At 36.5% G+C, this 27,809-nt stretch overlaps 1 protein-coding gene across 2 annotated transcripts in view; it reads right to left on the bottom strand.

Moving 5' to 3' along the window:
* Positions 1–27,809, bottom strand: part of LOC138700208 (irregular chiasm C-roughest protein) — an 831,933-nt gene that overhangs the window by 93,501 nt on the left and 710,623 nt on the right. For both annotated transcript variants that reach the window (XM_069826656.1, XM_069826657.1), the window contains exons 6-7: positions 20,972–21,259; positions 544–728 (exon numbers count right to left, since the gene is read on the bottom strand). In XM_069826656.1, coding sequence (XP_069682757.1) covers positions 544–728; positions 20,972–21,259 — 473 coding nt within the window. The remainder of the gene's footprint in view (positions 1–543; positions 729–20,971; positions 21,260–27,809) is intronic.

The following is a 27,809-nucleotide window of genomic DNA, read 5'->3' as shown; positions in this document are numbered from 1 at the left end:
GGCAAGTTACCTGATTGAAGTTTTTTTCCGGGGTTTTCCCTCAACCCAATATGAGCAAATGCTGGGTAACTTTCGTTGCTGGACCCCGGACTCATTTCACCAGCATTATCACCTTCATCTCATTCAGAAACTAAAGAACCTAAGATATTGATAAAGCGTCGTAAAATAACTTACTAACTTACTCGAAAATTTAATTTAAAGTAAAAAGGGAATTCTAAGAAATATTATTAGTAATCTTTTTTATACTTTTATCAGGTATTTAAGTTCTAATAAGTCTTGTTGCGGTACCTTTTAATTTTTGTCCAATTGTGAGTTCATTTCCTTATAAAATTATAGAAATTTACAGTCTGCATTTTCTGATAGTACTTGTGGTCGTTCACGTACATATACCCTTAAGGCCATGAGGCCTTCTCTTCCACACTACCAGAAACGAAATATACATTTAAAAATAAGGACAAACACCTATGTTTTAGAATCAGCGACGGTGTGAATAGATATTCATCCATGAGGATAGCATTGATTGGAAAAGTGACGTTGACGCACCTGTACCAGGTCTTCCGCTTTGTAGCGTCCTCGATCCTCGCCCGCCTCCAGCTGCAAGCTGCCCCACTCCCAGGCCGCGCGCCGGGGTCTGGGGTCGGCGCACACAACCAGTCGGAGCAGCGCGTCCTGCCCGCGGGCCACCACCACTTCGCGGCCCCCAGACTGCCGAAGCACCTGCGGCGCTCCTGCCAACATCAAACATGTATACATAAGCACAAGATCCTGTTCCGCGTAATGGCAAATATTAATATCCTGTGTCGAGCGTTGCCAATTTTTCAGCTCTTCTTAAATGGGATATGAAATCAGAAACACAAGATTTCGGTTTAATAATTCTGTAGTGCTTGGGAAAAGTGACATAAGTCAGTTTTCACAAACCTTTTTTGATCATTTATTGACAACTTACACTGGTTTATGTCGATTTGATTTTTTCTGTATGAATTATTGGAATGGGAGGAATACCTATGTATTTTTTTTCCAAGCGAATAGATGTTCCGTAAGTTGTCAATAAATTATCAAAAAAGGTTTGTGGAAACTGACTTGTGTCACTTTTCCCGAGCACTACAGAATTCTGCTACAGGTTTCCACGCACATATCTGAAAAGACAGAAATAAATATACATCGTTAATAAATAAATATTGTTTATATAAATAAATATTGTTCGTCCACAAGGATTTTTTGTCGATATATCACGGTCATATAATAATAATAATAATAATAATAATAATAATAATAATAATAATAATAATAATAATACTTACAAATGGCTTTTAAGGAACCCGCAGGTTCATTGCCGCCCTCACATTAGCCCGCTATCGTTCCCTATCCTGTGCAAGATTAATCCACTCTCTATCATATCCCACCTCCCTTAAATCCATTTCAATATTATTCTCCCATCTACGTCTCGGCCTCCCTAAAGGTCCTTTTCCCTCCGGTCTCCCAACTAACGCTCTATATGCATTTCTGGATTCGCCCATACGTGCTACATGCCCTGCCTATCTCAAACGTCTGGATTTAATATTCCTAATTATGCGTGCAGTTCTGCGTTGTGTAACTTTCTCCATTCTCCCATAACTTCATCCAATAATAATAATAATAATAATAATAATAATAATAATAATAATAATAATAATAATAATAATAATAATAATAATAATAATTTTAATATTATTCCATGTTAAATATAATATATTCGTCTCTTCGTCAAAAGATTTGCTTATAGTTATTAATGTTCTCTTTCTCCTTGTGGTTCTACCGAATAAAATGTAATTTCGTAACTTATGATTCTCAAATATAGGTTAATGTTGGTATGTTAACAATAGAGAAAAGAATTAAAATGTGTTTTCATAAGGAAAGAATACTCAGAATTCAATATTGAGACAATGGCCTTACTTATACAGGGACATCAATTTATTTTTACTTCAATTTTTATTGTACCTGAGTTTTTTAATGTACTTCACTCCCACCCCTTCTACTAAGGAAGTTCCAACTCCACACAGAACCAAGACCGCAGATAGTAAGCAGTACTGAGTTACTGAGTATAGTACGTTCCAGAAATATGTTCGCGTTTTCCAGTGACGAAAGAGCTTTCAATATTGAATCATATTTTCGCACAGGTACTGTCCGTTTGCCTACGTCGCATCCCGATTTCCCCCACCTGCTTCTGCTCGCCCCTCTGTAAAAGCTGGGCTGTCTTAGCTCTTTTCTGAAAACATTAATTTCTCTTAGGAATTGGAAGTTTACGTAATATTATACAGCTGTTTAATTTAACTTAAATAAAAGGGCCTCGTTAAGTAATTAACTGTCACGTGATTTCCTCCCTTTCTACAATCCTGCGGCATAACCACTTGGACGGACAGTAGATAGCATGTCTGAGTAATTTTATATTTTCGGGTCGGGCAGAAGTGAAGATTGAATTTACAGTACGTAGAGTAGGTACAGAATTATTTCAACATGAGTTACTAGTACGAAGGACGAAACTGGCAATTGGAATTAGATGCAATAGTCTATAGTGCGATAATATGCACAAAAGAACTGAAGCCTGTATCGAAATGAAAGGCCACCATTTTCAAAATTGTGTTTAAATATTCATATTATGATTATTTTTCAATTTAACTTCTTTCTCTATATTGTACGCTAATGTGCTGCAGATAGTATAATATACAGTGCATAATGAATACGTTCGCATGGATAACTCACTTCGTGAGTAAAAACACTTATTCTTAATACAGTACTGTACTTTGATTAAAGAAAAACCTAATGAAAATTATCAAACTCAAAATCGCGATATTTCCTAGTTTACGTAAATGGATGAACTACTTTTCTTCCTTCCTATACCTAGTAGAGTGATTTGTGTTTTACGCCAGTATCATCGAACTCCAGTCTTGGAGGGGGGAGCAAGCGGTGTTTCCGGTTCTCTAAAGGTATAGACAGGTTAATATTAAAAATGTTAGTAAAAATAAAATGATGTTCCTGTACTTTGTATTTGTACTGTGATTTGAGTGTTATTCTTATTTGTCCGTAATGTTTCAGTACGTTCCTACGAATGCGATCACCAGGCATACAGTAGCATCCTGGGGAACGATTGAAGGGAACACTGTGCACCAAGTTAACTGAATGCTGGAACATATCGTCGTTGTTCCTGCAATAACTCCTATGTGACATATTTATCGATTTTCAGATTTTTGCTCTATTAAATAACTTAAATAGTGATATAGCAAATAATAATATCTCCTATAATTATATAATTATATCGTTGTTTCGAAAATATAAGAATTCACAGTCTTCTATCTACGGCTGCCATGTGGTGAATAAATGTGTTTTTCCTTCCTCCTGAAAGATTTTATATTTTGCACATAGGCGTTATTGCAGGAATAACGACGATAAGCTTGTGTATAGCTGCAAGAGCGGCACATGTACACAACAGACTATGTAGGGAGGAACACTATGGAATAAACAACTGTTTGTTCACCACGACACACATATAGTTTTTAACTACCCCTCAGTACGCTATTTATCTGCATAGATAGTGCATCTGTAGTACATCATGACGAAGAAAAAGGATCTAAGAAGTATCAATTTGTGACAGAATTTGGAGGCGAGTGTTTTGAAGTGAATGGGGAATATATTACTTGCAAACTGTGTAGCATATACATGAGGGATGACAGACGTCAATATATACAGATACATTGTAACACTACTAAACACACAAACAATATAAAACTTGCAACTAAAAACGAACTGAAGATTTGCCAAAAGGTAATTTCATCCATACTTCTGCAAATATAATAGTCAATGTTTAAAAACGGTTACTCCGTTCTACATCGAAACGAACGTAGGCGTATCCTATATTTTCATGTTGTATTTATTTGCCTTTGGGCGCTGTTATGTTTAAGAGTTGAATTTCTTTTTTTTCAGTGCTGATAGGTTAGAATCGTGCAAAATGAAAAATTAAAAGCGAAAATGATTATATCCCAATGTGAGTCTGAAGTACTGATAAGTGAATTTCATTACTAGACTTAAATATACGGAATCGTTAACATGTTATATTAAAAAAAAAAGATGAAATATCCTTAAAGAAAACGGATGAAGAAGATTAGAAGGAATGTGAGTTCAATCCAGGAGCCAATTATAGCAGGGAAGTATCCAATATCCTAAAATCCATAACTCCTTTTCGTTCAGCCTGCGACGTAAGAAAAGAGACACTCGAGTTACCTCCATTAAAATACTGAAAATATAAGTTGCATTGAATCGTAATGTATACAGCCGATTCATGGAAGAAATAGGACTGTTCGTGGATTATTTCAAGTAATCCCTTCTAAAATTTTGTCACCTAAGTTTCTTTCCACTAATAAAACTTCACGCCCACCATAATCCATAGTATCCATATCCAAGTGCAAAACTAATCGTCTTCGATCTGGTCACCATTTTGTTTTACTAGACCTGCTAATCACTGGTTATCTCCTTTAACCGCTCAAATATGGCCGGTTAGAGATTACAGTGTTAACCTCCTAGTTAACCCATTGGTTCACTGCGTCCTCTACAGAGGACAGCAACTTCAATGTCACTTCATGGAGGATGAATTGTTGAGAACGAGCCACATTCACGCTCTCCTCTCCAGAGACATAGTTTTCTGACTATCCGCAAGATGACACCAACGAATGGTTCCAGGACTTCGCACGCCGCCATATTTGCGCCATCTATTCTGTTTGTTTACATTGGGTTGTGGAAGGAATTTGTGTTAAGATTTATATATTTAATAAAATAAGTTTTCAAAATGCCTGGATGTGCAGCCCCAAATTGCTCAAGACATTCCAATAAAGGTTTTAGATTGTTTGTCTTTCAAATGCTTATACATTGGTGGGAGAGGACTGACTAGAGCTGTTCAACACCGACATCTAGTGACCTTGGTTTCAAACTCGCACGATTTTTCAATTAATGTAACCGAAACAGTGCATGGCCATTTTGATGAACATAAAACCCTACCAGTTACGAATTATTTTTTGTTTAAGAAAGTCTAATTGTTTGTTCTTGACTCCTTTTAAGTTTTTGTGAATTGCCGACAGTCTCATTTTTACAATATGATGCCTGGATTTCCAGATATGAACTGTTCACCTGAGAGGACAAGGTGACTAAAAGGGCATCATGTCAGCGCTGGGACAAAAAGAAAGATAAGTTCGTCAAATAAATTTATGTAAAACAAGAAAAAACAACTGTATTCAGTGATTTCATACAAAATAAACAACTTTGCTATTTCATTTCATATAAAATGTATAATTTCAGTGAAATAATTCAAAATGGTTTGCTCTTCATGACATCTTTGAAAATGGATTCTGTTCAAAATACATAATTTCAGTGAAAAACATTCAAAATATAACATTTATAACATTTTTCTGTTGTAATCTCTTCAATAATAAATGCAGATAGACAGATAGATGGATTTATTGAGTAATATTATACATAAAGATGTAATATTATCGTAATTTTATCTAAAATCCAGTGCACGGGTCTTCTGACAGTACGTGCAGCCCCAAATTGCTCAAGACATTGCAATAAAGGTTTTAGATTGTTTGTCTTTCAAATGCTTATACATTGGTGGGAGAGGACTGACTAGAGCTGTTCAACACCGACATCTAGTGACCTTGGTTTCAAACTCGCACGATTTTTCAATTAATGTAACCGAAACAGTGCATGGCCATTTTGATGAACATAAAACCCTACCAGTTACGAATTATTTTTTGTTTAAGAAAGTCTAATTGTTTGTTCTTGACTCCTTTTAAGTTTTTGTGAATTGCCGACAGTCTCATTTTTACAATATGATGCCTGGATTTCCAGATATGAACTGTTCACCTGAGAGGACAAGGTGACTAAAAGGGCATCATGTCAGCGCTGGGACAAAAAGAAAGATAAGTTCGTCAAATAAATTTATGTAAAACAAGAAAAAACAACTGTATTCAGTGATTTCATACAAAATAAACAACTTTGCTATTTCATTTCATATAAAATGTATAATTTCAGTGAAATAATTCAAAATGGTTTGCTCTTCATGACATCTTTGAAAATGGATTCTGTTCAAAATACATAATTTCAGTGAAAAACATTCAAAATATAACATTTATAACATTTTTCTGTTGTAATCTCTTCAGTAATAAATGTAGATAGACAGATAGATGGATTTATTGAGTAATATTATACATACAGATGTAATATTATCGTAATTTTCTCTAAAATCCAGTGCACGGGTCTTCTGACAGTACGTGCTTTGTACCTGAAACAAGTCCTACTTTATAGGTTTCACTCCCTTCACCCAGGGACGTCGTTAGGGGGGTGCGAAAGGGTGCGCAAGCACCCCATAAAAATCGGAGCACCCCTTTCCGCACCCCAAAGGCAATTTATAAACAAAATACTAGGCATAAATTATTTTGAAGAACTAAAACAAACAAACAATTTCTTGGATGTGAAAAAACTACGTCCCATAGTTTATCGTAATGGATGTGATGAACAATAATAATAATAATAATAATAATAATAATAATAATAATAATAATAATAATAATAATAATAATAATAATAATAATAAACAGATGTAGGCCTATAGTATGCGCGCAAGTGCATGAAAGAATAATTTGGATTTTTTATGTACCACAGTTTTACAGCTCGCACCCCATTTTTAAATCACGCACCCCATCCGCACCCCCCTTGTTCTGATCCTGGCGACGTCACTGCCTTCACCTATGATTATATCCAACCATTCTCTAAAAGAACATACATAGTAAAAGGAAAATGGCACAACAAAACACTTTAAATAATATATCCTAACCTAAAACAGACATAAAAGTATATAATTGAGTAGATACCATTATCCCTTCGTCAGTTCGCATCACAAACTTCCACAGCTGCACTTCTGATCTGCCTCGCCTTCAAGAGGAACAATCCAGTCTTTTGTTCGTATTCTCTATTCCCCATGAGGTCAAGACATGCAAGCGAACTCCTATTCTGACTTAGCATCGAATGTGGTAGATATTTTCTCCGTACTTGTTTCAATTCGACACACTGTAATAAAATATGTACTAAATAAATGAATGAGCTCCTTTTAGTCACCTTGTCCTCTCAAGTGGACAGTTCATATCTGGAAATCCAGGCATCATGCTTTAAAAACGAGACTGTAAGCAATCCACGAAAACTTAAAAGGCGTCAAGAACAAACAATTAAACTTTTATTTAAAAAAACACACACACATAATTCGTGACTGAATGAGGTTGATGCATAGTAAAAATGTTTTAACCAGAGATTAAGTAACAATTTTAACAGGTGGTTACACTAACCGACGTTGATGCACTTGGCCATAAGTCTAAATTCTAAATTTGACTCTCAGAAAAAGAAACCATGATTTTTAAGCCCAACCATTCAAGAGGGTGACGATGGTAAGACCCAACCCATCGCTTTAATCTGAATATTAATTCTCTCTGTCAAATCATATGAATTCAGAAACTAATTAAATTCATTTCAGCTTAGTCACAGCGAAGGCATTAAGGCACTAAGCTGGGCAGTGCTCTGTGGAAATAAAACGTGCCGTATTTTCGCACAGGTAGACAAATGAGGGACACGGGGAGCAATTACCCTTGGTCTGTCTCTCGTTATTACACTTAATGGGCACACTGATGCCGCGTCACTGCCTGAATCGAAATCGCTATACAAACTGTGACACTGATGCGAACGAATATGTCAAGCTGCATGCCGGCTTAAAATACATTGTCACGTATCACGTCACACTTCATAACATGTCCTCTACGAAAAGGGACACTTCGGTGTTACGTATAGGTTCGATTGTGCTCGCATTTGTGACAGAAGTTGCAATGATACCTCGAAGTTTTTTTGATTTTCCATGAAATCGGAGTTGCATAAAATTTCTCATTTACATATCTCTCTTCACTGCATCTACGCAGTCAAAATTAAAGTGGTTTGGATTCAAATACAAAATCTTTCATGTTACTTATTGGAATTCATTTCCGCACCTACCTTTGAAGTTGGATGACATATTTGTTTCAGAAAGCCAGTGTATAATTAAAAAAAGAGGTCTAAAACATTTCCATTTCAAGTGTATTATCATCAGTATATTTTCGTGCCACCATTAAATCACGAATTAGCTATCAACGAAACTCAGGCAGTGCGTTTGTCTGCTGATTCGTAGCTGTGTTTGGGCGTGGAGTAGTAGTAGGTTATTTTTACGACGCTTTATCAACATCTTTGGTTATTTAGCGTCTGAATGAGATGAAGGTGATAATGCTGGTGAAATGAATCCGGGGTCCAGCACCGAAAGTTACCCAGCATTTACTCATATTGGGTTGAGGGAAACCCCCGGAAAAAACCTGAACCAGGTAACCTGCCCCGACCGGGAAACGAACCGGGGCCACCTGATTTCGCAGCCAGACGCGCTGACCGTTACTCCACAGGTGTGGACTCGGGTGTGGATTTTCGCTTGAAATGATTACGTTGGATTTTTCCCGGGTTTTTCCATAACTGTAAGGCGAATGTCACGTAATCACATCATCTCGCCAAATGCCATTTCGCTAAATAACCTAGTAGTTGAAAAATAAACCACGAGTTATATCTCATTAGGCTTATTTTGGCCTCATCCCATATTATTTATGTGCTTATTTTCTTTAGACTTAAAACATTATTATTATTATTATTATTATTATTATTATTATTATTATTATTATTACTATTATTATTATTATTATTCCAGAAGGAAAAATCTGTCACTAGCATTTGTCACAAGAATCTACTGTACCCCAACCAGGAGAAAGTCTCAGGGGAATGAGACGCAGCGGGGTGATGCTGCGAATGAATGTTGACGTCATAAGGTCATACACGTGGGTACAGGCATCTCCATTGGCTAACTCTCAAAGCACAAACGATAACACTGATACACACATATTATACTACCCTAGTTACAAAATTAGATCACGGTTAATTTCCTGGTCTTTCAATCTCTCCATACATAACATATGCAGGAGAGCGCATGTTTTTTAAACTGACGTTATAACGGTAATATTATCTATCTACTTCGCTCTAATAGATGACGCAATAGTAAGCGCATTCCTTTCACGGTTAATCTCCTGGTTGGAGAACAGTATAAATAACACTACAGCCAAACAACATTAATGGTGTTTCCATACATCAATTTTTAATTTTAATTTTAACCTTTCAGTGTTACATTCAAACTATTTAGCAATCCACATTTTAACCATTTTATATGACAACTGATTTTTAACCATGAAATTGTTTGTGTATAAATCTTGTAAAGTGTTCATGTACTTTGTAACATCACAATTTAATCATTTGAAGATGGCAAATCACTGCCGAAAACGTTCATCGATTTAAAATCGTTCTATATGTTATGCTAATTATGTGAATAAATAATCATATAGGAATTGACAAGCTATCTAACACGGCAAAAACATTATTTATTTAATTCCTACATTCAAGCTTATCGGAAACTGAACAACATCCATTTAAAGTTATTTTGTATTTTTCTGTCTTCAAATATTTATAATTTAAATTCTTTTAAAAACCTCATATGTATGCTACCCTACTATTTGACTAAGGAGATTAGTTTCAGTAATTTTAAATTGTTTTCTTTTTATTTAAAGATCTAAACTATCAATGCCACAAGAAATGGAAAGAGCTAGTGTATTATGCAACTTTGTGTCATCAAACGCCGCTTCTATTTTTCAAAATTAAGTAAAGGCACAGAAACAATCGCGTTCTAAATGAGTCCTGGGCATAGAGGGGAAGTCAAAGAGAGCAAAGAAATTCCCGGCCATATTATTTTTCCTTATACCGCCTTAAAAGCAAACGTACAGTAAAACACTGTACATCAGTGGTGGATTTTGTGCGACCAGCGAGAGCCAAAAGTTCGTAAAAGCTACGATGTCTGCCTTCTACAATCCGTCACTGAGCAATGCTTATCTTCCTGTCTGTTCGTGTCGGACCAGAACATTGTCTCTGCAGGAGAAAGTGAATTGGGGAATTAAGGAGTAGTCTACAGTGACTCGATTGAGCTATTAGTGCCCAGGGCTGCTCAAAATAGAAATCAGATATTTGTAATAGGGTATTTTTCCAAAAACCGATGTATCAATAGAATTAAATTATGAATGCTCAGAATATGAGTAAATATTAACAATAAGCCGAAAGTTATTGATACCTATTTATATTCACTGTGTATAACATTTCACTTGGTTTGATGTTTTGAAATTTATACTAATAATAAATCTGTAAGCGAAATTTTTCTGGTAATTTTCGATTTTACAAAAATAATTGGTGTTAACATGTATAATTAATCATCCTGAAACCGAAAATCGCTTTTTTGAAATTTTTGTTTGTATGTCTGTCTGGATGTTTGTTACCTTTTCACGCGATAATGGCTGAACGGATTTCGATGCAAATTGGAACGTAAATTAAGTTCGTTGTAACTTAGATTTTAGGCTATATGGCATTCAAAATACTTTATTTAAAATTAAATTAAATAAACCGAAATATCTCGCTTATTATTGATTTTTGTGAAAAATGTTACATAACAAAAATTTCTTTAAAAATGATTTCCGATAAGTTTTATCCCAGACAAAATTTTGATAGGACTGATATTTAAGGATATTACAAGAGTTCTAAAATAACAATACAATACAATTTCAACGCCGCCTCAGATTATAGCGTCGTTGTTCCGTAATTCCTATGTGCAAAATATAAAATTTTTCAGTAGGAAAAAAACAGATTTATTCATTCTATGGCAGTGGTACATAGGAGAACGTGAATTCTTACATTTTCGAAAGAAAGAAATATAATTACACATAGGAGATTGTATTATTTGCTGTATAACTATTTAAGTTATTTAATAGAGCAAAAATCTGAAAATCGATATGTCACAAAGGAGTTATTGCAGGAACAACATCGATGGCTATAATGAAATTAAAACAAATGACTCCGTCTATTTAAGGCGGCCTTGATGTTTATCAATATTAATATACAGAGAATATTAAACTTGTCTGTTTTTATGAAATAATCTCAGAAGCTAATTTGGATAATTCCTTCACTATTTGAAATTTGTAGATTCTCTAGATGGATGTAATACTACATATAAGGAATGAGGTAAGATGAAAATAGATCTTTACGCACAGAAAAATTATCTTCGTACACAATCCACTCTATTAATTTGGAGTGATTTATTAAAGATGCATTCAAGACTAATTTATAAAAATGTTAAACGGATTATCGTTGCATCAAAAACGGATGTTCTCTGAACCAAATGATCTTTTTTTAATTATTTGCATGTAATAACAAATAAGAAATATGTTAAAGGAATTATCATTGCACCAAATGAGTGGTCTCTGGACCAAAATGATCGCATTTTAATTACTTAAATACAATTTAAATTAAGTAACATATTAAACTATTTATCCTTCCATCAAACACGAATGTTCCCTGGGGCAGATGTCCTATTTTAATTATGTAATTACTTTATATTTATTTCTAACAAGTGCAGCGGAGCGCACGGGTACGGCTAGTAATTAATAAGTACAGTCCACTATGTAATTGGTTATGTGACATACTAAGTCCGTAACTGTGTCCCTTGAATGTGGTAATTGTTGCGACGTTTTCTATCGTCAGATTTTTTTTTATCGGGATATCACTTTACAGCGGGCTGATTAAGTAGAGACTGTTAAAGGATTTTTTTTCTCTCCTGTCATTCCTCCATTTTTTTTTAGACTTTCTTGCTTATATGTAATTTCATCTTGGCATTGAGGAATTCAACGCAAATTCTGTTCTGACTTCCTCGCCTATATTCTCTCATACATCCTTTTACATCATGATAACAATTTTATTGATTGTACACGTATATTTTGTTCATGCTTGTTTCTTAACATCCATTCTCATGTCGCCCTGAGAGGCGCAGTTGGTATAGCGCTGGCCTTCTGTGCCCGAGGTTGCGGGTTCGATCTCGGGCCAGGTCCATTGCATTTAAGTGTGCTTAAATGCGACAAGCTCATATCAGTAGATTTACTGACATGTAAAGAATTCCTGCAGGACAAAATTCCGGCACACCGGCGACGCTGATATAATCTCGGCAGTTGCGAGTGTCGTTAAATAAAAAACATAAACATAACATTCATTCTCATATAGCAGAGTGAGAACAGTGAGTTAAAAAAAAACTCTTTTTACGAGTTTTACTCATTGGATATTGTTGAGAGTGCAGTAAGTTTTTTAAATCTCCGCATTTTTGTTTTTAACTTTAATTTTCTCAAGAAATGTTATGTTCTATCTCATTTTGAAGTGTTTAGCCTACCTTGTTCTAGGATGGGATCTACGTTATCTAAATTTAATTTTTTTTTTAAGTTTTATTAGTTGTAATTTAAAGCAACACACTTTATCTCAAAGTGACTGCTCCAATTTCACAATACTTCGCCTCTGTTAATAATGATGGGCTGTTCTGAGTTCCGGTTTCAAGAAAGTGTAGTACCACAGTCTAATATATACAGTCACGAAGCTCAATACGTAGTAAATATGCATCCATAGATAGTTGCTGACCACTAGGATAGCTAATATCGCCTCATTACAGACAATGCGAAATAGTACCGGCACAGTCTTTTGTTTCCAGCACCCTCACAACTCAAGCTTCGTGACTGTATATACTAGACTGTGATAGTACTAGATCCAAACAGCAGTTCCGAAATAGCAGAAAACTCATTAAAATTTTGTATCGTTCCCGAAATAGTTACGATTAAAAAATCCCAGATAATAATGCAATTTGAATCATGACAGCTGTTCTGGTCAGATGTATATGCAATAATTTATGAACATTAAAAAACATCGTAATAATTCAACCATTTTTTCTGTTAAATAAAGGATATTAAGCTCTATTAAAGTTTAATAATTTTATTTGCAGTAAACACTGAGGTTAGTTTGTCTCCATTTGTAATGTTACGTTATACAGCATTTATAACATACTAATGCAATATGTAAATATTTATATTTTTTTTTTCCTCAGTTATATAACTTAAAATGAGTTTAGAATGTAGTAGATAAATATCTTACAATTTGAAATGTTACTGATCCTTTTTGCTACAAAAATAGTATGAATAAATATTATAAACTAAGTTGACTGCTCCATAAGAATGATTATATAATACTGAAACATGCCCAGAAAATCATTGGAGTTAAAAATTCCGCTCTCTACCTCGCCATTGTCGTATGTGAATAAACTATATCCAAGAAGAACATTTTGGCTGTAACAGTTATGCTATCTGAAAAAGTATTGGAGTGTTCCAGATTAAGAGGTTTGTCCTATTCCGGTTTCAATTAGGAACCGTCCATCAGAAACTGTTATTTTTCTCGGAACTATTTCGAAAGTATTGTTCTATTATCTTTCCTCCTCTCTATTGTGTATTATTAAAGCTACAGCAACTCAGTGATTCCCAAACTTTTTTTGATCGCGGATCCCTTTAGACTCGAAAAAAGATTCATGGATCCTCAAATTAAATTAATTTAATTGCTAGATTAATGTAGATATAAATTTAATATGCATCCACCTTCATATTCTGTACGTATTTAACATCGAAACTATGTCTACAACTACATTAATTACCATGCATAGCCATGCGTTCATGAACATGGAGTAGTATTTATAAACTGCGTATATTTTTCCAGTAATTACATGCATCATTATAAAAAAATACCTCGAAGAATGTTGTCTCAAATTTCTTTCAAGTTGGGGGAGATGGAAGAAAGTTGAATTCTAATATCTGATCTGGTATCCAGGCGATGACAGAATTTTGATTTTGTTGGTACATATCGTGAAAATCCTGCTTCGCACAAATATGTTGTAAATGAGAGGAGTTTCGCCACTGCACATACGTAAATTGTTTTTTACAACAGCTCCACGGACCTCACCTCATCTCATTACATCTCGCCAAAATATTGCAAAAAATTGCACAAAATTGTAAAAGTTGTAGAAAATTGCTAAATTGTAAAACTATAAAAATTTGTAAAAATTGTAATTGTAATATTGTAAAATTTTGACTTGTTCCACATCTTAAAGCTTCATTGCTCATGTAAGATCTATGGAATAAAATAAATGAATGATTGAATGAATGAATGAATGAATGAATGAATGAATGAATGAATGAATGAATGAATGAATGAATGGAGTACAACAGCTCGAAGGCCAGCTCACGCAAGGTAAGATCTGGTCATCTACCCTTGCCGATATACTAACTTTCACAAGTACAGTCGCATACAATACTGTACAATCGCGTCGAGGAAAACGATAGTAATATATATTATTTATTTCAAAATATATACAGTAGAACCTCTGTCATCCGTGGTAATAAAGGGGATGGGCTGAACGGCTGATCGAAAAAATCGGATAATCCGTACCATGAAAGATTTGTAATTTCCTCCATGGTCTTGTATTTAACTAGCTAGGTAGTGAATCAGAAGTTCACTAATTTAAGTCTGGTTACCAACGACGGGTTTTTAAGGGCAAGGAAACCCTTTGTAACTAATGACTGTCTCGGGGAAGATAGGAATAAAGGAGGTCTCATGTTGTAGATTTACATACTTTTTTACACTTTATCCTTGTTTGTTTTTTTTTTTTTAATAAATCGCGGAGTTGTAACTCCAATCTCGTATTCTGATGCGAGATGAGCCTCAGTTTCTCTTTCTCAAACTATTCAATTATTTCCATTTTTTAGATTTAGCACAACACGTTTTCTTTTAATACCTGTGGAAGACATTTTATATATAAGTTACTTACATTATAGAAAGGCAATTCGAACAGTAGACAATGCTGTGTAACGATAAAGGCTTGTAATATCACTCTCTAGTAAAAACATAAGTAGAACTTACTAATATGATGTACAAAACAATACTTCATATAAGTTATTTATTCCTGAAGGAAAAAATACCGAGAAATAGACAGTGGGATAATCCGCCAATCGGTTAATAGAGTGACGGATAATCGGAGTTCTACTGTATTATCAACCGCGGATCCCCAGGGATCCACGGAGCACACTTTGGGAACCACTGCAGTAACGGAATGAGTGGAAATAGACAGGTAATCTCCCCAAGTTTTGTTCGATAACTTACAAGTTCTCGGTACATCTCGCATACATCCAGGCGATATTCCAATTCCTCCCACACTGCGCTCCGCATCTACTGCAGATTATTGGTCAAAGGAGGAACGTAAATATTAGCCTTTATCGCCACAGGAAGTAATAACAGGGAGGTAGGTCAGATCAGTACGGAAGCCACCTCATCAAGTTTTGCTCTTCGCAGTGCAACGATCAATCCAACGTCTACAGATAATCGTTGAACATAATGGAGGAAGTAAGGTGGTGCATTATCTTGCGGAAAAATTAACTCGTCTTTCTTTTTCTGCAGTCACAACGAAACGATGAGCTGCGAATTTCAGGATACAAAAAACTCTCTGAGGTTTCGATAGCATCATTTTCTAAAAGCGACATTTTTCAACTATAACCACGGCATGGACATACGGTAGCTGTACGCTTAAGCTATTGAGATTGAGTTTCTACAGTTAAATACTTTCCGAAATAAGCCATATTAAAACGGGAGCAATGATTTTGGGACACGTATTTACTATCTATTTCATTAAATTGATCCACAGATCTCTCAAACAAAAACTGACCTGATCATTGACAAATAACTGTTTTTTTTATTGTATATCCTTTTTCGTATCGCGGATTTCATTCTTGTTTTACATTTTGAGAGGACACCAATGAGGTTTATATTGAAAGTCGTCCTGGATGGTCGGTATATTTCGAAGCTAGCTCTTGCAAGGAAAACTCTGATTTTATGACATGGAAAAGTAGAGGATTTTGCTCGGAAGAGATTTTCAAATTCAAATAAATGGGGCAAAGCTACATAGAAAAACCAGAATGAAAACACGAAGAGAGATGTGGCAGCCCGTCAAGTTGTAGAACCATGCAAGTGCGGTTGTTTGGTAAAGTAGATCTTACAAAATTCGAAGTATTTTTAGCGCTTGTGGCAGTTGGGAAATTATAACCTGCAGATTGCGTATTTGACCAAGCTGGTGCATAGTAAAGACGTTGAAAGAACTTGTCAAAGGAAGAGCAAGCCGAAATTTGAGACTATTGAATTCAGTGTACGTGTGTAGCAACAAGAAATACAGCATTATGCCTTATTGCTTTTTGTAATATACACGGCATAACTGAGAAACGTTTCGCGTTGTGCCGGATGAGACTAAATCGACAGAAACAGTTGAAACTGAGAGAGAAAAATGAACCGAGGATCAAAATCGAGAATAAAGGTATATGTATGTATTTATTTACCCTGCAAGTGGGCAAGCACCCGGTGGCAATGGTATACACAATATAAACAATACACAATAAGGAGATTAGGAATTCGAGCACACATGATGCCTTCCAGTCTTAACTTCAGAACGACGTAATGAAAATTATCAGGAAGCGAGCCAGATTTTAAGAATTTCTATCAAGGTGCATTCCAATAATTCAATATTGAATTGAATCCCCTGGAGATGACATGATTTTGCGAAAAACCTATATTTATTTCAAAACCATAAAGAACAATGGTCTGCAAAATTCTGACGACATAAAACACCTTGAACGGAATACATTACTCTTGAAGAAGAGAAAGTTCTTCAGATTCCCATCAAGTGTTACAAAAAGAATCAAGATGACGCGGTATTGGTAGTCGCTTTTGTCTTTCAACCGGCACTCCCGGCCCTGAAGTTACCGGAGGAATCCAGTTTTACAAAAGAAAACTCTGAATGTATATATATCTTCTGCACCCACAACATTTTAAAATGGGGAGCTCTACATACTATGCATGGGATGAAAGTACGGCAAAGCGTGGGTCTTGTGAGACTGCAAGATGTTTAGTTCATTACCTTGTTCAACGCTGATGATAACATTAAAAATGTGATATTCAGCAGTAACTGCTTTGGCTAGAACAAGAGCCTTGATGTGGTTGTTACCAATCTATCACGCATAAAAACAAGTTCCATTAAGTAAACAATTATTTCATGACACTTGAAGACACCTATCTTTCGCGCAATAAGGATTTAGGCCATACTGAGAAAGAAATACGGCATGCAAATGTGTATACCAAAGGTCGCTGTGTTTATTTTATACAGAAATATCGTAAGAAAATGTCACTTAAAGTAGTACAACTCACTCAAGATGAAGTAAAGAACTTCACAGCCCTGCAAAAACACTATAAAATCCAGTTAAAGGATCCAAATTTAAAGAAGAAAATTGAACTGAACTAAGATTATAGACAGGGATACATTCATTGAGCTTATACTTTTGACGTGAACGTTCCTGTGAAACTTAAAAAGAGAAAGAGGCCAAGTTACAACCTCCAGAAAATCAATTTTGGGGTCGAGATTTAACCAAACTTTACGATTCACCTGTAGCTGTAACACCTACGAAATTGAAAGACATCAAGGATTTGCCGTACATCCCTTTGCCATGGAGTAGATACTTCACAAAATACAGTCCATATTGGAGGTACAACCTGATACGAACACGTTACTAACCCACGTCGAGGATGATGGAAACAAGAATGATGATGATGAAGCGAGTTATCTATGAAAAACTTTTATCTTACGTTCGGTGTTTTGTTATTTCAAAATGTCTTTGTATATTTTTAAATCTTGATTTTTTGGAACTTACGACATAGCTCGTTCAGTGTTTGTTTCAGTTTTTCTTATGTTCATTCCTCTATTTCATTTACATTAAAATATTGGAGAAGGTTAAAACGTTTTAATCCTGGACCAATCCCAAACATTTGTTAATGCTACCGTCGATAAACCAAAAATAATATTCCAAAAAGTAGTAGTAGTAATAGTAGTAGTAGTAGTAGTAGTAGTAGTAGTTTTTTATTTTAGTAGGTTATTTTAAACCGTTTTATCAACAGCTTAGGTTATTTAGCGTCTGAATGAGATGAAGGTGATAATGCCGGTGAAATGAGTCCGGGGTCCAACACCGAAAGTTACCCAGAATTTGCTCATATTGAGTTGAGAGAAAACCCCGGAAAAAACCTCAACCAGGTAACTTGTCCCGACCGGGAATCGATCCCGGGCCACCTGGTTTCGCGGCTAGACGCGCTAACCGTTACACCACAGGTGTGGACTAGTAGCAGTAGTAGTAGTAGTAGTAGTAGTAGTAGTAGTAGTAGTAGTAGTAGTAGCGATGAATACAATGGAGGGGAGAAGTAACTGGCCATGATATCCCATTATCTCCTGGCCTAGATGCCTCATAAGTGGTGCCTTCTTGGTATCACTTGTGAGGTTCAGACCTGTCTTTGGACAGTTGACTAAACGACAAAATAACAATAGTAGTAGTAGTAATAATAATAATAATAATAATAATAATAATAATAATAATAATAATAATAATAATAATAATAATGTGGCGTAGGCTTACGTCACCATGCTTGATCCATTGTTCTATCTTCTTTATTTGATTTTTCTGTTTTCTTTTTTCTTAATTTGTTCTTTATTAGCTCTCTCTCTTACGTTACCATGTAGTTTAATTTCTTTACGCAGAGTTCGGCATGTTTTTACTGTTCCCTTACATTGTCGAAAGGAAGCGAGCTTCATGTTATGTATCTAGGTTCAAAATTTACTGAGTTCCCTTATTAGGTTCGAGTCTAAGCACGCGTATTGTCTCATTTGAAATATAACTTTTTTTTTCTCTCTCCTTGTCGGATGGGACCTGGTACGAAACGTCGAGAGGCGAGAGTCAGTGAAGGACCCTGCAGGAGAAAACGTCGAGGAGAGCATTTCAGCGATCGACTCCCGTCTTACACACGGCGACATTGGTGTCGCCGTTCGACCTCCGAGTAGCAGGTTTCGACTCCCGTCAGATACGAGCTGGGTGCCTGTAAAATTCTATGTTGCCATTATTTTAAGGGAAACGCACGACATTCGTCTATGTTGCGCTGTTGAATGTGGTGTTCTACAAATTTGACGATACTGGAGATGAGATATGTTGGTTGCGTAATTTTGGTTTATTGATGTGGAACATGGACCTTAACGGAGTATGTATGCTCGGCCTGGTATTATCCGAGGTGTAATAGAACTGAGTTACATGAAAGTGCTATGCAAGCAGGAAGAATCGGACGTTACTAAGATAATATGTCACAAGTATTTTTACTGTAATTATTTTGCTGGTTTTTCGTTAATTAAATTTTATTTTATGGTGAATAGTGAGTGATTTTATCGTAAGGTACTGATGAGCTAACTCAAACCTCATTGTAGGAAAGATACGCCGACCTATAATTAACGGGCAGGGATCCCACGCATAATAATAATAATAATAATAATAATAATAATAATAATAATAATAATAATAATAATAATACTTACTTACTGGCTTTTAAGGAACCCGGAGGTTCATTGCCGCCCTCAGATAAGCCCGCCATTGGTCCTATCCTGAGCAAGATTAATCCAGTCTCTATTATCATATCCCAACTCCCTCAAATCCATTTTAATATTATCTTCCCATCTACGTCTCGGCCTCCCCAAGGGTTTTTTTCCCTCCGGCCTCCCAACTAACACTCTATATGCATTTCTGGATTCGCCCATACGTGCTACATGCCCTGCCCATCTCAAACGTCTGGATTTAATGTTCCTAATTATGTCAGGTGAAGAATACAATGTGTGCAGTTCTGTGTTGTGTAACTTTCTCCATTCTCCCTCTCATCCCTCTTAGCCCCAAATATTTTCCTAAGCACCTTATTCTCAAACACCTTTAACCTATGTTCCTCTCTCAAAGCGAGAGTCCAAGTTTCACAACCATAAAGAACAACCGGTTAATATAACTTTCAGATTTTTTGACAGCAGACTGCATGATAAAAGCTTCTCAACCGAATAATAACAGGCATTTCCCATATTTATTCTGTGTTTAATTTCCTCCCGAGTATCATTTATATTTGTTACTGTTGCTCCCAGGTATTTGAATTTTTCCACCTCTTCAAAGGATAAATTTCCAGTTTTTATATTTCCATTTCGTACAATATTCTGGTCACGAGACATAATCATATACTTTGTCTTTTCGGGATTTACTTCCAAACCTATCTCTTTACTTGCTTCCAGTAAAATTCCCGTGTTCTCCCTAATCTTTTGTGGATTTTCTCCTAATATATTCAAGTCAACCGCATAGACAAGAAGCTGATGTAACCCGTTCAATTCCAAACCCTCTCTGTTATCCTGGACTTTCCTAATGGCATACTCTACAGCAAAGTTAAAAAGTGAAGGTGATAGTGCATCTCCTTGCTTTAGCCCACACTGAATTTGAAACGCATCTGACAGAAATTGACCTATACGAACTCTGCTGTACGATTCACTGAGACACATTTTAATTAATCGAACTAGTTTCTTGGGAATACCAAATTCAATAAGAATATCATATAAAACTTCTCTCTTAACCGAGTCATATGCCTTTTTGAAATCTATGAATAACTGATGCAGTGTACCCTTATACTCCCATTTTTTCGCCATTATCTGTCGGATACAAAACTTAAAGTAAAATTCCCATGTTTTCCCTAATCTTTTGTGGATTTTCTCCTAATATATTCACGTCATACGCATAGACAAGCAGCTGATGTAACCCATTCAATTCCAAACCCTCTCTGTTATACTGGACTTTCCTAATGGCGTACTCTAGAGCAAAGTTAAAAAGTAAAGGTGATAGTGCATCTCCTTGCTTTAGCCCACAGTGAATTGGAAACGCATCTGACAGAAACTGACCTATACGGACTCTGCTGTACGTTTGACTGAGACAACAACAATAATAATAATGATAATAATAATAATAATAATAATAATAATAATAATAATAATAATAATAATAATCAATTGTCGTACCGACGACCTGCACGGAGATGGCTTCGCTCTGCACGAGTCGCTCGACGCCGGCGATCACGTTGGTGGCCTTGCAGACGTAGTCGCCCTTGTAGTCGTAGGTGACGTTGTTGATGTGGAGGCGTGCGTCCGAGCTCCGGATGAGCACGGTGCCCTCCTGCGTGGGCAACTTCTGCAGCCACTGGTAAGAAGGCGAGGGGTTGCCTTCCGCTGTGCAGCTGAACGTGGCCTGCGAGTACAGGGGCGCCGTCATCACCCGGTCTGGCCCCACGTCGATTATGTGCGGCGGATCTGCAACAAGCGCAATCAGGCATCCAGACGTCAAGGAAGCCACTACAAAAAAGACGTACCTTCAATATTCCTGTCGGCGACATATTTTCCTTTATAACAATTTCACTACGGACATCTTACAAGCAAACATTCTCATGGGGGGGGGGGCAGATAAAAAGTTATTTTTTTCTTCTACGATATTAATAATGTCAAAATAAGTGCTTATACTAATTTTGGCCACTCGAGCTCAATTATAAGTACCGTCCAGAAAGTAAGTTTCTCTGGAGCCGCTTACGGAAAGAAAACACAATTTCATGAAAACATTTATAGTGTGACAACCGTGCTGGAAGATTCTAGTTGCCTCGAGGAGTTTCGCGCGCGTCTGGGGAGAAAGAAGGTGCGCGGGAAGGAAGGCAGGGGGAAAGGAGCGCGAGCTTCGGCGGGCGCTGGGGCACGGCGCAGAGAGAGGTGAAGAAAACCGACTGCGCGGAAGTAAGGAAACGTCTGGAAGCAGATTGTTATGGAGGCCCAGATGCTTCGCGACACAGTACATTCGGGAACGTGTGATCTAATAAATAAAAGGGCAAGTGAGCCGCAAAAAGTTAGTCAGTGAACCAGCAGCGAGCGAGCAAGGAAGCCAGCCAGCCTTCGAGAGCGGGATTCGACGTGAGGAGGACCGCAACTGTGGCAGCGACCAGGCGAAGATCTGAGTTCGACGTGCAGTGAGCTTGAATGGGTCCGCAACTGTTGCAGCGTCCAGGCGAGGATCTGGGTTCGACGTGCATTGAACTTGAGTAGGTCTGCAATTGTGGCAGCGTCCAGGCGAGTGCGGCGTATCCGGAAGTCTTGGGTTCAAAGTGCAGTGAACTGTATCTGGAAGTCTTGGGCTCGAAGTGCAGTGAACTGTATGAGTGAGCTAGATGAACTAGCCAAGGCGAACGAACTGTGAACTGAGAACTGACAGTTTTGTTTGTATATAGTGCTTTGTGAACATTAGTTGAGGTTAGGAGTACATTGTTGTTCTTCTCAATAATCCACGTGAATTGTCATTGTCGTTCTGTGGAGTGCAATAACGACTGCTGTGTAGAATTGAATACCCATTGTTGACGGATGTGTGATTGAAGTAATAAATAAAAGTCACATTATTGTTGAATAAAAGTTACAGTAGGAACAGATACAGCAATTGTTGAGCTATTTCTAAACATATTCCCGACCGGAACTGAGACATTCGTCATACCGTGAGATCAACAGAGACATGCAGACGGCTGTCATACATTGGTTCCGATCTCAGGAGGCAGACTTCTACGACACAGGGGAACAATAGTTGATGCCATGGTATGACAAATGTCTCAATTGCGGTAGGGACTATATTGAAAACCAGCTCAGCAATTTCTGCATGTTTCAATAAATCTTTCCATGAAATTGTGTTTTCTTTCTGTAAACGACTCCAGGGAAGCTTACTTTCTGGATGGTACTCGTAATTGCGCTCCAGTGGCCAAAATTTGTATAAGCACTTGTTTTGGCATTATTAACATGGTGGAAGAAAAAAATAACTTTTTATCTGTCCCCATGAGAATGTTTGCTTGTTATAATTTGTAAGTATAAGCACTACAACTTCTGAATAGCAGTTGGAGGTGACAGTAGCATGAAATAACGCAACGCAAACCAGACATCAGTCCCGTGTGTGGTGTGAGAGAATACAAAGTTTCAATGCAATTCGCAAATGCTTTCCTTAAGTGTAGCTTTTACAGTTATGTCAATAAATCGTAAACATAACTATTGATAAGATTGACGTTTCTTCAAATTTCTGCAATATTCAGGAAATATTAGTTTTAAATATTAATTTGAGTTTAATGATTGCTAATAATAGAGTTATCGGTTTAACAGTTATTTTTTTATTTTCGAATAATCCATATTTATTCGATTGATCGATTCATTTAAGTGTGCTCCGGAAGAAAAAGAATACATTACGATTAAATATTAAACAACGTAACGTTGGATTTTCTCATGGGATTCCCAATGGTGACAATCACTTAGTTCAGTCTCAGGATTTGAAAGAAATGTCAAAAACCTAGGGATCTGCATGGGTCAAAATTTTGAAACCCATACCGTCCCGGCTCGACCAGTTCACCCTGAGCCCGAACCCCATCGGAGCACGATATTGCTTTTAAATGTATTGCCCGAGACGTCCCATACTTCAAAGAACCCAAAGAGCCAAGTAAATCCGAATTAAGATATTGCTATTCAGAAATAGATTTTTGGGTATTCCACCGTGTTCTGGAACTTAACATTAGCAACGATTCGGAACTACATAGTCTACAGGTTCCATCACCAAGTCAGATAGATATAGTCCATTTATTTCATCGAGTGCAGTTTCATAGAAAGGACTTTGCTGACAGACCTCCTACTGCCCCCTACTAATTGGTTGTCATAAATAAATGTCTTCCTTACTGTGACGAAAATCTTGTCTTTGCCTGTTAGTAACCAATCACAACCCTATGTCAGAAGAATTGACAGGGTCCTGTCAAATCCATGTGGAGACAGAGTTACCACATCTTTTCAGAATTCCAAGAATCCCGTCAATTAGCACGAAAGTATCAATGAGAGTGTATTCTCTAGTATTCATTGGGCGGTCAGCTTATGATATTACGATCTTTTCTTCCAAACACTTGGCGTCCAGATGGGGAATGACGGCCACGAATCCTCACATTTCGAGAGTCGCCAGGATTGTGGCAACTGTGCAATGTTGAGACGAGGGGACAGGATGGACTGGTCAGAGTTGTTTGTGTAGGAAGTCATACATCTGTAAGTGGGTGTTCAAAGGAGCCACTGAACTGCACTCCGTGATATAAAATGGAGTATATGACCACAAGTGTTGACTACTTCGTTCGGCTCGTTCAGGGGATATTATACTGAAATTTCCAAAGTTCCATATTTTTAAGGGTTCACAATAGTGAAATCAGTAACTATCATACTTACGAAGCTAGATTCACCTCATTTTGATTGACTGGTATATGTGGTTAATAATGATAAATGTACAAAATTTCATTCGCCTATGATAAGTGGTTTGCATGTTATAATACTTTATTAAAATACTGAATCGCGTTATTATAGCCTACATGTAAAAAGTCCCTTGCGTCACAATTTACATTATTCTTAACTGATATTCACTTATATGGATCCTTATACGACATGGGATCAAAAGTTACTGTAGGGTTTTTCTGTAGAATTAATCAGTAAATTATTAGAATTTCTTATTATAAAAGAATAAAAAATAAAAATATTAATTATCATAAAAAATTCATAGTAATTTACCGATTCAATGTACAAAAAACCCAATAGTAATGTTTGTTCCATAATCAGGTCAGTGCCCCCATATTCACTAACATGATTAAACATTCCTTGAAGAAAGCTACTTTTCCAGTTAAATGTGTTGCCTTTGAAGCTCCTACCAATGTTATCTGGGACACTGTAGATTCGAATTGCTCAACTCCCAACTGTAGAAATGCATCATTCATCCAATGTGCTTATTGTCGTTTAGAATGAATTGTACTTAACGGATTTCTACATCAACACCCACAAACGTGTTTAAGTATATGTAAGGAGAGCTAAAATTAGTACAATAATTATAATCATTATTTATAGCTGACTTTCCTTTCGTATTCATTATTATACAAATACCTATCTATGCTCATAAACATTGTATAATTACCACTATTGGCAGCTATAATTGGTACATAAACATTGATTACAGCTGAATTATCCATCGTATTTGATTTTATACCATTATGAGTCACGCACTTCGCGAATGCACCTTGTGAGAGGTATATTTGGCTGAAAACGCAGAAGGTTGGGAAAGATTCAATATTCCACAGTAATTCTGTTAGCAGGCTCCCAAGATTTTATTACGATGTACCGAAGTATAGCTATATGATATTTCCATGCTGAAATTCTGAGTCATCATATGATGAAGGATAGGTGGAACGGAGAAAAATTCTCTTCGGCACCGGGATTTGAACCCGGGTTTTTCGCTCTACGTGCTGACGCTCTATCCACTAAGCCACACCGGATTCCCAATATGATATGCGGAAATAATCACATAGTGATTTAGGAGGGCGCTTATTCCGTCGGATTTCGGCCACTTGGTCACTCGTAATGAGTGCACCTCTGCACATAATGTGTTTGACATTGTGCCACTGTCATACATCTATGACGCAGTGGATGAGGGTTGGCCACTAGAGGAAACCTAAGAGGTGGAACTTAAGCTGAGAGGATTCAATCCGGCATCGGAATGGGAATTCTGTGTGGCTTAGTGCAGGACTGCAGAACTCGCAAAGTAGGGGAACTATGACGTCAGCCTCACTCCACTTCTATTGGGGATGATCGACTTCCGCCCCGAGAATGAATGTTGATGCAGCCGAGCGTAACTAGAACGCCGTGACCGCACAGGTAGAAAAGGTGGGTGGGGGTAAGAAATGGGAGGAAAGCAGTCGCTCTCAATAGCTACAGTTTTGCAGGCCTGGCTTAGCGGATAGAGCGTCAGCACATAGAGCGGAAAACCCGGGTTCAAATCCCGGTGTCGGAGAGAATTTTTCTCCGTTCCACCCATCCTTCCCAAGATTTTGTTAAAAATAATCTATGTCCTCTGTACATGACAGTGACAGCTGTGTAGCATCTTTAGTATGTTATGAATCATTCAAATGTCTGTGCATACACTCGTTTATGTCTTTGAAGTTACGAAAATATATTGTGACGTGTTTATAAGTATAATCGCATATGAAATATTACTACATTATGCAACGAGCCTATAATGTTAGTAATTAAGACGCGAGTACGTTTATGAAACGAGCGCAAGCGAATTTCATAATTTTCATACGAACGTCTTAATTACCATTATAGGCAAGTTTCATACAACTTTTTATGCTCAACCATATTTCTAACTTGAAATTATTCATAAGTATTCATGTTATTCTTATCTGACTGGGGAGCGGAACTGACCTTGTGCAATATCTCGTAAATTGTGAGATGTGCGCAGACGCGAAAGTATTGATTTTTCCAAGAAACAGATGTCATTGACCTTGATATAATCTAGAGAGTAAAATAAACATTAATCTTGATATAACGTTGAAATTGATTTAGGCATAGAAAAACGAGATGACAAATTGAATTTATTTGAATATTATTTACAATTAACGCTAATTATTATAGTAACAGAACATAACCTTCTGCAACAGTATTGGATTTCCAGCCTCCGTGACGTTTCGCTAGTTGTCTTTCGATTGCATATCCGAGAATAATCGATACTTGCGCTTTCATATTGCTACAATGGTGTTTTCTGATTGGTGGAACACCTGAACTTTAATGAATAGGTGTACTTTAATGAGGTCCATTAAAGGGCTGCTACCAGGTGTATAATTACTACATTTCGGCATGGTCGAGCATAAACTAAACATCGAAGTTCAGTAAAACATAAAATAATTATTACATGCCATATTGAATTGAACGCTTTGCATTTTTAGCAATGACTTAACAAAGAATATAGGAAATCCTCCAAAATCCTGGAATTCATAATTGGAAAAGTAATTTTCTCACTTGTCACAGATAATTTTTCTACGGAAATATCATTAAATAACCGTCCTTGTCCCTTGTCGACACAGTATGTCTTGTTCCCAGTTGTGCGACATGAATGCCAGAATCAATTTATCTGGAGATGGAGCTTGATAATATGATTACTTTGAAAGCTGGAGATGATACTGTCCACACTGCGTGCTCCCAAGCCAATTACATGCATTCCATTAACTATCGCGACAAATGGAATTAGAGACCGATATCCGATATTATGAAGCTTAAACTATTCACAGAACAGAAGAACGGGTCCTGTGGGAATAAGGAAATGTTCACAAATAACGTAATGTGCGATATAGTAACGTAATGATGCAATAATTTATTCTGATAGGACTATAGACTGATTATCACTACGCACAGTCCACTATCATCAAACTAAATTCAAAGGCAAATTTTGACACCTCAGATAATCAAATAGTTTCAAAGCTTCTGAAGTATGAATTTGAAACGATGTTGAAATCCTTGATTTTTTCTAAAAAATTTAGAACGACCATTTGTTCAAAGCCAACTTAAAAAAAAGAAGAAGAAAAGAAATGAAAGATTATACTTCATATATTCTGGCAGATGCTACACCTATTGTAAAATCAAAGATTGCTTTAAATTCTTAAAAATATTTCTTGACATAGGCTGTAATAATGTGTGAGATAAAACTAAAAGTAAGAATTCTAAATATTATTGCTATCTTCAGTGGTGATTTAATAATTTTAAATTTTAATTTTTAATTTTTAATCTTCCTCAACTTGGTGAGGTTGCCAAAGACAAAGAATGTTAATCAGTAACATTTAAGATGTGACATTAAAAATCTCTTACAAGAAGTTTGTTTACAATAAACTGAAATTTACAGTAGACTATGTTTTACAATAATTAAAATTTGTAGTGAAATAAAAAACAGATAAAAAATAGAATGAGAAAATTCAAGAGTAATTTGAATTGAAGTACAAGTGTC

The sequence above is a fragment of the Periplaneta americana genome, chromosome 5, assembly GCF_040183065.1.
Source record: "Periplaneta americana isolate PAMFEO1 chromosome 5, P.americana_PAMFEO1_priV1, whole genome shotgun sequence".
NCBI classification, from domain to species: Eukaryota; Metazoa; Arthropoda; class Insecta; order Blattodea; family Blattidae; genus Periplaneta; species Periplaneta americana.
This window is presented reverse-complemented; position numbering and strand designations above follow the sequence as displayed.